The sequence below is a fragment of the Argentina silus genome, assembly GCF_951799395.1.
Source record: "Argentina silus genome assembly, chromosome: 6".
Lineage (NCBI taxonomy): Eukaryota > Metazoa > Chordata > Actinopteri > Argentiniformes > Argentinidae > Argentina > Argentina silus.
The window spans coordinates 5,419,518-5,432,744 of record NC_139660.1 but is presented as its reverse complement, the minus strand read 5'-3'; the positions used below and the strand labels follow the sequence as shown (position 1 = coordinate 5,432,744).

The following is a 13,227-nucleotide window of genomic DNA, read 5'->3' as shown; positions in this document are numbered from 1 at the left end:
ATGAGGACTGGTGATTGTTTGGCTGTGTGTAAACTGTCATGTGTGAGTGAAGGAGAGGGGGGAGACAGAGATCCACTCCCTCCAGCCATCCATCTCATTAATGGTGAGTGTACTCTACACCACATAATCAGCATAATGACTCTGTCTTTCAAGGGAGAGGAAGGGACAGCTTGGTACCCACTCTCTGCACACACTCTACCTAAACTCTTATGACGGCCTCTTATGATGCCCAATGAAAAGAGAGAGGACGGGAGGAGAGGAGAGGACAGGAGAGGAGAAAAGGAAATGAGAGGAGAGAGGATGAGAGGAGAGAGGAAGAGAGGAGAGGGGAAGAGAGGAGAGGAGAGGAGAGGGGAGGGGAAGAGAGGAGAGGAGAGGGGAGGAGAGGGGAGGAGAGGAGAGGAGGAGAGGAGAGGGGTTGCTGTAGTGATGGTTGGAACACAGTGCAGACCACCACACCTGCCTGAGCTGAGCCCTGTAAGCTCATTATCCACGGGAGGGACACAATTAACGCTAATCAATTTACGCAATTCAGCTGCCAGAGCCAAACAGCCAGTACAGATGGAGGGAGAGGAGGAGGTCACATGACCACAAAAACCTCTGTCAAACAGACAGACAGACAAGCTTATGGAACGATGGACGGTGTTATCATTAGCCGCTTTTCGACAGCGGTGCCAGTTACTAGCGGCCAGCTCGTGCTTTAAAGCCCGGTGCTTTGAGCCTAGCAAACAAGCCCGTTTGAATTTCCACAGCTGGGCTTTCTAGTCCCACTGGGACCATATATACTGAAATGTATGCACTCACTGCAATGTAAGTCGCTTTGGATAAAAGCGTCAGCTAAATGGCATTTATATTATTATATATTATATTATTAGTATGGTAATAGAGGCTAAGATTAGGGCCCTGAGTTTTCCCATGCTGTGCTTTATGCATCTAGTAGAGCAGTAGGCCATAACAGTTGTTCCTGGTCAGATCCCATAGTCAGGAAAAACTCCTGGCCCTCGTTAAGGGGATTAGGTCTGAGGGTAGAGAGAAGGCTCAAGTCACTCGTCCAATCAGCAGACATCAAAGCCCAGCAAAGCCAGCCAGGCTCCGAGGCACAGAAAGACCCAGTGGACAGTACTGACCTGTCTGGGGCACCTTGGACAGCAACATCATCATCTTCCTGTACTCCTGGAACTTCTTGTTCTTCACATCGCCCCTGGAGGAAGGAAACATGACGTCCTTATCACTGTTGTTGTTAAGATTTAAATATTGTTATTGTTATTTTATGTTTGCACATACATTTGTTTTTACGCCATTAAAAACAGCTAATGTCAGGACATTTAAACATCATAAACAAAAAAAATCCCCCCAAAAAATCGAACAAAAAAAACCCCATCACAAACAAGTAACATACATAAATTAAACATTTAATAAAAAATGATGTGTGGTTTGATTTGTTGTTGTTGTTGTTGTTATTAGTGAGTGACTGAAGCCCCTGTGGTGAGCCTGCACCCCTGCCCCGTTTGAGCTCATTTTAACAGTCATAGTTTTCATGTTATCCATGTTTCTGAAGGGTTTCCCATGTGTCTGTGTTTGATACCCCTATATGTCTGTGTTTGATACCCCTATATGTCTGTGTTTGATACCCCTATGTGTCTGTGTTTGATACCCCTATATGTCTGTGTCCGGTGCTGTGTTGTTAGTTAGCCCTTATACTAATTGCCCCCTGAGAAAATGTTTAGAAAAGAGAGAAACATTTCTAAAAAGTTGTATGGTATTATATGGTATTGTATGGTATTGTATTGTATTGTACGGTATTGTACGGTATTGTAGTGTATGGTATTGTATGGTATGGTATGGTATTGTATTGTATTGTATGGTATTGTATGGCATGGTATGGTATTGTATGGTATGGTATGGTATTGTATGGTATTGTATTGTATGGTATTGTATGGCATGGTATGGTATTGTATTGTGCGGTATGGTATTGTATTGTATGGTATTGTATTGTATGGTATTGTATGGTATTGTATTGTACGGTATTGTATGGTATTGTATTGTATTGTATTGTATGGTATTGTATTGTATTGTATTGTATTGTATGGTATTGTACGGTATGGTATTGTATTGTATTGTATGGTATTGTATGGTATTGTATTGTATGGTATTGTATTGTATGGTATGGTATTGTACGGTATGGTATTGTATGGTATTGTATTGTACGGTATGGTATTGTATGGTATTGTATGGTATTGTATTGTATGGTATGGTATTGTATGGTATTGTATGGTATAGTATTGTATGGTATGGTATTGTATGGTATTGTATGGTATGGTATTGTATGGTATTGTATGGTATGGTATGGTATTGTATGGTATTGTATGGTATGGTATTGTATGGTATGGTATGGTATGGTATTGTATGGTATTGTATGGTATGGTATGGTATTGTATGGTATTGTATGGTATGGTATTGTATGGTATGGTATTGTATTGTATGGTATTGTATGGTATTGTATGGTATGGTATTGTATGGTATTGTATGGTATTGTATTGTATGGTATGGTATTGTATTGTATTGTATGGTATTGTATGGTATTGTATTGTATTGTATGGTATGGTATGGTATTGTATGGTATTGTATTGTATTGTATGGTATGGTATGGTATTGTATTGTATTGTATGGTATTGTATTGTATTGGTTGGAGAGCCTGTTAGTGAGAAGAGAAGGGAGCAGCAGAGCATGCTGATCTCCCTGAGCCCTGGTCTCCTCCTCCATGTTCTTCTACTTTAGCCTGCCAGGCTAATGACCTCACGGGGCCTGGGCTCAGAACAGGGGCTAGGAGACTGGCCTCAGGTGCCCAATTACCCCACAGAGAGAGAGAGAGAGAGCAGGCTGGAGAGCACTGACACTTAACCCAACCCCAGGGGGATTGCAGACAAAAAACATCACTTTACCGATACACACCGGTGAAGTGGTCTAAGGACAAACTTCAGAGAAACTTTTGACAATTTTACAGCCAAGTGTGTATAACCATTGATGGCATAGTTAAAAAAACAACAACAACTTATATTTAGACGAAGCAGCGCTCAAGTCCTTACTTTAACGAGGTGTGTGCATGCAGTAGCATGCTGTGTTCCACACCACTCTACATAACTTGACTCATAACATGGTCTAAACCATAAAACATGGCTGACAGGCAGAGAGAGGCTCATGATAACATCGGCCCAGGATGTTGCAATAAGGAGGAGAGAGCGCCCTTGCGCTTTTAAAGAGTACATGTTGAATGAAGTGTAACATTGGCCCAGTGGGGTGTAGATAGATAGTGTACAGTAGATGTTAGGGGTGCGGGGGGGGGGGGGGGGGACTTACGGTAGCCGAGTGCAATACTTCTGCAGGAGGAAGTTGGACAGCTCTTGAAGGATGGGCTCACTGTGCAACGCCACAAACTGCTCCCGGCAAATCTGTCGAACCCAGATAGAGAGAGAGAGAGAGAGAGAGAGAGAGAGAGAGAGACAGAGAGACAGAGAGAGAGACACAGAGTGAGAGAGCGAGAGAGAGACAGTGTGGGAGACAGAGACAGAGAGAGAAGGAGTGAGAGAGAGGGAGAGACAGAGAGAGAGAGAGAGAGAGAGAGAGAGAGAGAGAGAGAGAGACACACACACACACACGCACACACAGAGACAGACAGACAGAGAGACACAGAGATAGAGAGTGAGAGAGAGAGATAGGGAGGGTACAGACAGAGGGAGAGAGACAGAGAGAGAGAGAGAGAGAGAGAGAGAGGGAAAAGGAGAAGGAGAGAGATGGCACATTCAGTCACTTTATTCCCAACAGCCACCCAACCAACACTGCTCATCTCCCCAGATAGAGTTCACTGCCACAGCACTGTACACAGCAGTGAGCTATTAGAGGAGGCTCTCCATCCATCCTCTAGCCCAGGCTGTCTGTCTGGGAGCACTCCACTGTACGAATGGGGAGAACTAAACTTCAACTTTGTAAACTTCATGAACCAGACATCAAGTTGTTGGAAACAGTAGGCATGCAATTCCAGCTGCCCCAACCGAGTCTCAAACTTGTGACACACGTGACCGTCTCCTCAAACAACCGATGTCAACCAGCTGTGCTGTCGAAAAGCTAGCAATACAACAGCACGGGTGGGGGTATTTGAACTGGAGGAGTGAGTTTACCATCTCAACTCAGTTACACTAGGTGGAGAAACCCCTGAGAAACAGTAGGATCCTTATGGAAGGGAGGGAGGGAAGGTCGGTCCCCATAAGGACAACATGGGAAGAGAGGAGGATAGGGATTACATTTACATGGGGATGGGAGGCTACACTGACTGGACCATTAATTCTTTGCTTCCGCTGGTCATGGGCAATTTGATGCATGCCTGAAGAATGTATTACTTAGGGCTCATTTAAAAGGCCATGTCATATGTTAAGGCATTGCCCAAGCTATTTAAAGCTCTGCCCCCGTCTTAGTGCATTGAATTGATGGTGTATATAATGAGGGTGTGTGGGGGGGGGGGGGATAACCACAATGTGGAATACTGTAGCTGCTTCAACATTAATCATTCACAGGATTGCATAACAGGAAAATCTAAATGTTCGCAAAATCCACAAAAAACGGTATTATCGGAAAAGACTGGCCCCAAAATGAATCTCAATTCAGTCTTGTTGACATGTAGGAGTCACCCGGGGGATGGCAGACAGAGCCATCCGTACTCCATGACGAGCTGTTCTGACAGAACATAACTCCTGGACATATGGTGCTACCCTGTTACCTGCTGCCAACAGCTGTACATTCATGTATCAAACGGCCAGACAGGAGGGGTGTGGTAGAGTACTCGAGTCTGACCACCAGGGATGTTAAAGTGGCTCTACGGTGTAAATCACCACAGCTGGTTAGGAGGATCTGAATGCTTTTCAAAGGAGGAGGGAGGGATGACGGTGATTTGAGTGTGTTGTAGTACTGTACCTTGTTCATGGTATCCACGCTGTCAGCGTGGGTCCAGAAGCAGTCATGGACGGAGACAAAGGTCAGGCCAGCTCTGGGGAGGATGGGAAGAAGGGATGGAGAGAGAGAGAGAGAGAGAGAGAGAGAGAAGAGAAGAGAAGAGAGAGAGAGAGAGAGAGAAAGAGAGAGATGGTGAAGGAGAGGAAGCGAGAGAGAGGAAGGAGAGGGAAAGAGCTACTGTTAGGAATGAGAGGGAGATAACTTGTATAAGACAAAACAACAGAGAGAAATGTAATAAATGCCACCGGGACAACAAGGCTATTCAGTCACTGGCCACTTGTTGTTGTAACTGTGGGAGCTGGGTCTGTAGGTGTGCTTGTTGCTGTAGCTCTGGGAGCTGGGTCTGTAGCTGTGGGAGCTGGGTCTGTAGCTGTGGGAGCTGGGTCTGCAGCTGTGGGAGCTGGGTCTGTAGGTGTGCTTGTTGCTGTAGCTGTGGTAACTGGGTCTGTAGCTGTGGGAGCTGGGTCTGTAGCTGTGTGCTTGTTGCTGTAGCTGTGGTAACTGGGTCTGTAGCTGTGGTAGCTGGGTCTGTAGCTGTGTCCTTGTTGCCGTAGCTGTGGGAGCTGCGTCTGTAGGTGTAGGAGCTGGGTCTGTAGGTGTGGGAGCTGGGTCTGTAGGTGTAGGAGCTGGGTCTGTAGGTGTGCATGTTGCTGTAGCTGTGGGATCTGGGTCTATAGCTGTGGGATCTGGGTCTATAGCTGTGTGGTGGAGACTGTGGAGTTGTGTTTTTACCTGTGGCAGTTGAGAGCAGTCAGCATCATGTGTGTGGAGTCCAGAGAGTGGATGAAGTTGGGAGGGAAGGCATTCTTCTGTTTCACTGTGTCTGGTCTCCTGTGGATGGGTCAAGCAGCTGTTATTAACATCGGCACCTGAGAAGTCAGTGCACACACTGCATACCATCATTGCACATGTGGAAAAAACTGACAAGATGTTCAGTGGATATGAATAGGAACACACTCAGTAGGAGTCACTCAGCTCTCCACCACAACTGTACCCTCTGCTTCTCACCTGATTTAGCCCCCCAGAGAGAGAGAGAGAGAGAAAAGGAGAAGGAGAGAAATGGCACACTCAGTCACTTTATTCCCACCAGCCAACCAACCAACACTGCTCATCTCCCCAGATAGAGTTCAACAAGCTACTGCAGGTTGAAGTGGCTGTGTTGGGGGCTGAGGGACATCAGAGATGAACATGCTCATTGGCCTCCATGGTAGAGAGGAACGGCAGTGCTTTTCCAACCTCATTACCCTGGGAGTCTGCCATCCAACAGGCCACAGCCGCTGTGCTCGCTCTGACCAAATAAGTGCCTGTTTCTCCCTGTCGGCGTTTGCATTCGCCAACTCTCCTTGACAAGTCCACTGACACTCCCATTTACTGAAAAACAGTTTTTCCCAAAGCTGTCTTTGCACATGGTTTTAGTGTTGAGCAGCACCCTTTAGCAGAAGCAAAAACCACGCTGCTGAAGAGTACAGTACACTGTCACAGGAAACTCTGTCTCTATTGGTTTAGAGAATGGGAGTTAAGTTAAAACCACAACAGTCACTGACAGCTGACGGTGACTATGTGGTTCTTTATTTTATATTTTTCCAGTGTCACAAAAATACCAATCATACTATACCCACTACCACTCTCTGAGTCTGGGAGAAGGCCTTCACCCCAGGAGATATTCTGCTAACCGCTCAAACTCATCATTAATTTACATTGCCTTAAAAAGGCCTTATTAGGCTCTAATTACCAAGACTGTGTGTGTGTGTGTGTGTGTGCATGTGTGTGTCTATGTGTGTGTGTGTGTCTGTGTGTGTGTTAAGTGAGGATTAGAGTGAAAGCTTGAGAAAATCAGCCGAGGAAGGATCGTCGAGTTCTGCTCTCGCTGTCAGGGTGTGAAATGCTGATGCATTCTCTGACAGCAAATTTAGAGTTTAGATGGAAGCTCTATAAGCAGCATCCCTCCCTCTCTCCCTCTCTCCCACCCTGCCTCCCTCCCATCCCTCCCTCCCCTTCCACTTTTCACTTCAGATGGTGTTTTGGTATTCATAGTAGTGTTGCTGTGACAGAGGGATGTCACATGTAGGCAGATGACTGTCAGTCTGTCTCTCTCTTTCACTCTCTCTCACCCCCTCTCCCTCCTCATCCTCTCTCTCTCCCTCTCTTTCTCATTCTCTCACTCCATCTCTCTCTCTTTCTCACACTTCCCCCCCCCCCCCCCCTCTCCCTCCTCCCCCCCCCCCCACCCTCTCTCTGGTGTATTTCTGGGTTCTCTATCTGTCAACACCAGGGTTCACAGTAATAGGCAAACTGTCACCAGGCGTTGCCCTGACACAACTGAAGGATCAGACAGTACAGTATCAATTAAAGGGGAGCTCCAGTTACTGTGTGCTGAATGGATTATGCATCCCCTTTAGTCAAGCAATATTTTGGGAAGCTCAACTTGGAGCATAAGGCTAAGCACCCAAAGGCAATCTACATGAAAAGTGAAGCATTATCCGCCATTTTGCTGAGGAAGAGGACTTATTGTCAACAACTTGAAGGGTAGGCTTTCAAGAAACTTCTCTTGAGTGGGAGTGTAGAGGGGCCTCAAGGTTTACAGTAACTTGGCAGTTCCCTATGGTGCACAGGAATCCTGTACTGTACAGACCTACAGCCCACTCTGAGACCAATTAATCATCCATTAGAATGAATACACAAACCTGCCAACACACCAACCAGCCCCAGTGAACAAAAAGCCCATTGTAACCACCTCCGCTTCTAATCACACATTCAATGCCTCTCCTGCAACAGCACATTCACTGGTGACATTTCGGCCCAAATGCCATCGTGGGCCACCAGAGAAGAGCCCGGTGCCGGCTGGGCCCTGGACAGCGGTATTGTTGTTCAGCAAAGATGGAGCATCTGTTGGTGTGTAATAATGAATACGGCCTGGAGGGGTGGGCACGGGCCAATTAGCAGCTAGCAGCTACACCAGAGTGCTGCTGTTCTCCCAGCCGCCCGTTCATCCTCACAGGCTGGTCCAGGTCTGGAGCACCGGGGCCATAAGGGCTGTGGCCAGACCTCACAGCACTGGGACCCCAGCACAGAGGCAGGCACGTGGGCATGAGGATGGCTACACCAGCCACTGACAATTACAGGCCCAGATACAACGGGAAAATACCAGGTCATAAGGAATTGTCTTACGCCAGGTGGCGTCTCTTTCTAAGCGAACTCATCATTAATTTACATTGCCTTAAAAAGCCCTTATTAGGCTCTAATTACCAAGACGCTCAGAACCTCGACCGACAGTGCAGAGGCAACCGTCGCGCTGACAATGGGTCACCAGGTGTATTTCATGTCTCTTCTGACAATGACCTCTATGTAACCAGCCTAAAACATTTCACAGAGCACAAAGCAAGCGTTGTTTCAAGGAGGGTATATGCAGCTGAGTGGCCCTATTAAGGGTTAAAATTATGATGCCTTCAACAAACACCCCGAGACAAGGCTAATGTGCTATATGTCCATACACATGCTAATATATGTGTTACATTAACTGTCATTACATATAAAGAGTTGTCCCTGAGGTCATGTTGCAGTATGTAAGGACAGGCGCTGATCTGATGATGATTGAGATGGACAGATGACAAATTATTGATTCATGGATAAGGCTCTCGCCAAAACCTGGTTTGGATAGAATATTGATACAGTGAACGAGGCCCTGGGAGCAGAGATGAGACACTGAGGGAGGGGCCCTGGGACCAGAGACACTGAGGGAGGGGCCCTGGGACCAGAGACACTGAGGGAGGGGCCCTGGGAGCAGAGATGAGACACTGAGGGAGGGGCCCTGGGACCAGAGACACTGAGGGAGGAGCCCTGGGACCAGAGACACTGAGGGAGGGGCCCTGGGACCAGAGATGAGACACTGAGGGAGGGGCCCTGGGGCCAGAGACACTGAGGGAGGGGCCCTGGGACCAGAGATGAGACACTGAGGGAGGGGCCCTGGGGCCAGAGATGAGACACTGAGGGAGGGGCCCTGGGAGCAGAGATGAGACACTGAGGGAGGGGCCCTGGGGCCAGAGACACTGAGGGAGGGGCCCTGGGGCCAGAGACACTGAGGGAGGGGCCCTGGGACCAGAGATGAGACACTGAGGGAGGGGCCCTGGGACCAGAGATGAGTGGGGAAGGAGAAGTGAACTGGAGAAAGACGAGGGACTTACTCTTTAGCGTCGTGGCTGATCTGGAGACTCAGAATCTGGATGCTGCTCTTCACCTGTGAGAGACAGAAGGAGAGGAAGAGGACATGAGAGACAGCCAGGAGGAGAGGTAGATGACATGAGAGACAGCCAGGAGGAGAGGTAGACGGAAAATCACTGAGGGAGAAGAGCAAATTAACACATGGTTGCCTGTTTGACAAATTGATGAAAGGACGATCAAATCAATGTTAAACCCAATCGTCTGTACTGACTCAGATTGACCTACAAGTGCCCCGCCTTGATTTCTAGCCTAACCAACACACAACAATGACACAAACTACACTAGGATGAGGGCAACAACCTGGTTTGATGGTGCTAATAAACAAATCCCTACTGACTGACTGTTCGATACGTCAACAGACGGCCACTGACACACAGCTACTGTGGTGGAAAAGAGATGAGGTTTGACTGCAGCCAGGTGAAGAATGGACCTCGTCAGAGCAGCCATGTAACAAAGTCCATGTTGTCAGTCACTGGTATGTGTGTGTGTGTGTGTGTGTGTGTGTGCGTGCGCTTGTGTGTTTGTCTGGTTATTTCTTGTGTGTGTGTGTGCGCGCATGTGCGTGTGCATGTGCGTGAGCGAATGTGTGAGTGAGTGACTGACTGCTCTCCACATCGTCCCTGTCACGCCCCTGAGCGCTTCCATCACATTACTGGACAGATTAGTCTGTCACAGTCACTTCAGAGGGCCCCTCGCCACGCCGCCCGTCGCTTCCCCTCCCCTCGCCCTCGCAGGGACACACGCAGGGAGCAGGGGAGGTTGCTGGGCTCAAGGTGATGTGTGCAACGTGTCCGGACAGAGACCAAGACGAACACAGAGGAGAAAGAGCAAGACACAGGAGAGAGAGGTGCAAAGAGAGAGAGAGAGAGACACAGCCCAAAACACAACTTTGGACGGCCGCCTGAAGTGCTGAAGACAACTGGGGAGCTGGGGTGGTCGGTCTGAGGTGTCTGGTTGCACGGGCGCAAGTGTGTGTGCGTATGTGTTCTGCCGTGGGGGGATGCAATTCTGTAGGTGGTCATCAATCACCATGATTTATGAATCTATTAGAATCCATTAATAGAAGAACAACTTGATGCTTGGTCGTGGCTCTGCTGGGAGAGGGGGATGAGAGGAGGAGAGGAGGAGAGAAAGGAGATGATGTGAGAGAACAAAAGGAGAGAGAGAAAGAGAGAGAGAGAGAGAGAGAAGAGAAGAGAAGACGAGGGAGAGGGTGAGGAATAGGGAGAATAGAGAGAGGTATAGATGAGGAGGATGAAAGAGGAGAGGAGAGGCAAGGAGGGGGAGGAGGGGGAGGAGGGAGGGGAGGATGTGAAGGAGCCGGGTCCTGTGAGGCCCTAGAGTACACTGCTCTGTCTCTGCCATTAATTATCTTCACCAAGCCAGTTCTCTAGAGATGGAGCCTTTCATTCTCTGGCTGGCGGGGAGAGAGATAAGACAAGTAGTGTGAATGGTATCCTCTTACCTACAGAACAACAGGCTCTATATGACGGGACCAAGACTCCTAAACACAAAGGCAAATACCATCAATGCCAATAGTCATCAGGGGTATTTCACGTGTCTGACAACGACCTCTACGTAACCTGCCTCAAAAAGAGCACTCCGGGAGCATCAAACAAAGTGCTAATCCATCGCCCAATTTAAAAAAAAAATTTCCCTTCCACTTAGTTAGAAAAGTTGATTTGAATGTGCATATATTATGCCTAGACATCATCTCCAGAGCACCCTAGTGCCTCTTCACGGTCTCTATGCCAACCTCTTGGGTAAGGTACTGTACAAACACGATGCTTTAGGGTGAGAGCAGCCATGGCAGTCCTAGTCCTCTCATTGATAAAGGCTGGCACCCTGGCAGGATGCCTGTGATGAACACAGCCTCTATCTGGAGGGAGATATGACTGGCCTCATCTCAGCTCAGCTTGGTTCAGTTCAGCTCAGCTTGGTTCAGTTCAGCTCAGCTTGGTTCATCTCAGCTCAGCTTGGTTCAGTTCAGCTCAGTGTAGTTCATCTTAGCTCAGTTCAGTTCAGCTCAGCTCAGACAGACAGAAGTTTCACCTGGGCCTGCTCCTCACCAAAGAGCAAAGCACATTATTATCTCACTCTGTAACCACCGCTGTATCTGGGAGTCTCTCTCTGTCCTTCAGTCTGTCCTTCAGTCTGTCCAGCTGTCTGTCCGTATTTCTACCGAATGAAGAGAACCACTTATTCTGTACTGACAAGGCGGACGGGAGGACGGGCTCTTAACTTTAAGTGCTGTGCTGTCGAGATGTTCACTAAAAACCCATCATCATCATCATCATCACAGCACAAAGAACATTTTGAACAGGTCGCTGTGGTACAGTAAGTGTGCTAGAAAGTGGAGTCAACACATTACGTATTGTTCAGAAAGAACATGCTCATCACCAAAATGAACAGAAAGGTGGTTTCTCCCAAATAGAACGTAAACATTCTGAGTGGACCCACAGTGCAGTTTGCCTTTATCTGCAATTGACTTGAATTGGGGCCTTGAATAAAAGTGTCATGAAAGCCAGGGTCAGGGTTTAAAGTCAGTTAGAGAGCAGGCATTACGGAAATACACTGACTGACTGACTGACTGACTGACTGACTGACTGACAGGCCTCTATACAGGGGAGGGAAGCCCAGTGGATCTAACTACTGTAACTGCCTTTCTCCCGTCAATGGCTTCAGGGCACATGAAGGTCAGCATGACTTATCACATACACATAAGAACAGTTTTAAAATAGACACACATCAGCGCTGTACAATAAATTCACATTAGCATCTGCCATGTGTGCTATCTTCCATCCACCAGTGCTCTGGGAGTTAGGAGGAGGAGAGAGATCTGTCCATCACCGGGGCGTCGTTCCTTCGCATGCCCTCAGGGGTAAACGTGGAGTGAAATAGAATGGGTCATGATGAATGACTGGGGTTAACTCAATGTGTCTTATCCTCCAAGTATGAGAGATAATATCTGGTCAATTACACACGTTCCGACAATGTCGTGCACTGAGATTAGAGATAATAAATAATGACGTCCGGATTTGTATTCTGCATCTCAGTCCGCATGGGAATTAGTTTTGCATGCAAGGTCCAGCCCTTAAACATATGATGGATATTCCCCCGGCCTTGATACAGTCCTCGAGGCCCTGTCTGTAACGGTTCTATCCAGCCATCCGTAACCATGAAAAAGCAGCACGGTGCCAACAGGGGGGAATTCCCATTCATCACAGTACAGCTGCGTTGTGGCACTTACTACACCAACAATCATCAGTCCATGTCGAGCCCAGCCACGCCCAGAGCCAAGCCCAACACCCTGTGCCAACGCGTGCCTCCCCAAACCCCACCAGCGCTCCCTCCATCACCCTAAATTAGCCTCTATCAGACTGTCACCCACATTATTGATCGGGCTCGTCACTGACTCCAAATGAGATATTAGAACAGTGTCTGGGCCTAATCTTTCAGCAGCAGCCCACCTCCCCCCACTAGAGAGAGATGTACCATCCTCCCCCGTGACCTTTCCCATCCCTCCTCCCTCCTCCCTCTTCCCTTCCCTTCTCTACCCCCTGGGGTTGTCCTTGAAACCCGTCCGGCATTTATTATTTCGCCCAAAAGTGCCGAAAGATTCCGCAAGGATCAACGGAACACGGTCTCCACAGGGAGCTGCTCACTTTCATTCTGAGGGAGGGAGCGAGGGGGTTGAGGAAGAGTGAAGCTGACATTTGGAGACCCACTGTATGCCAGCGCAGGACTAACTCATTCTAATTCTATGTATGTAACCCATATTCCACTCACACACTCATCTGTACTCCTGCTTTTTTCTTGAAAGAGGTTAGAGACCGGACAGCCAATTCAAAGTGCACACAAGCAAGCTCTGGGAGAGGGCTGTTTATGCTGGGGGAGGCACGACTCTGGCTCCATTTAAATACGCATTGACCGTATTTTTATTGACGTCGAAGTCGAGAAACAGTCGTTTCATCCCAGATTTGTCTTCATCATCAGTGCCTCTGT

The 13,227-nt window shown here is 48.0% G+C and overlaps 1 protein-coding gene across 1 annotated transcript in view; it reads right to left on the bottom strand.

Moving 5' to 3' along the window:
- polrmt (polymerase (RNA) mitochondrial (DNA directed)) overlaps positions 1-13,227 on the bottom strand; it is a 39,971-nt gene that overhangs the window by 690 nt on the left and 26,054 nt on the right. Inside the window, exons 16-20 of the mRNA XM_083672409.1 lie at positions 9,186-9,238; positions 5,737-5,835; positions 4,966-5,038; positions 3,358-3,449; positions 1,128-1,201 (exon numbers count right to left, since the gene is read on the bottom strand). Coding sequence (XP_083528535.1) covers positions 1,128-1,201; positions 3,358-3,449; positions 4,966-5,038; positions 5,737-5,835; positions 9,186-9,238 — 391 coding nt within the window. The remainder of the gene's footprint in view (positions 1-1,127; positions 1,202-3,357; positions 3,450-4,965; positions 5,039-5,736; positions 5,836-9,185; positions 9,239-13,227) is intronic.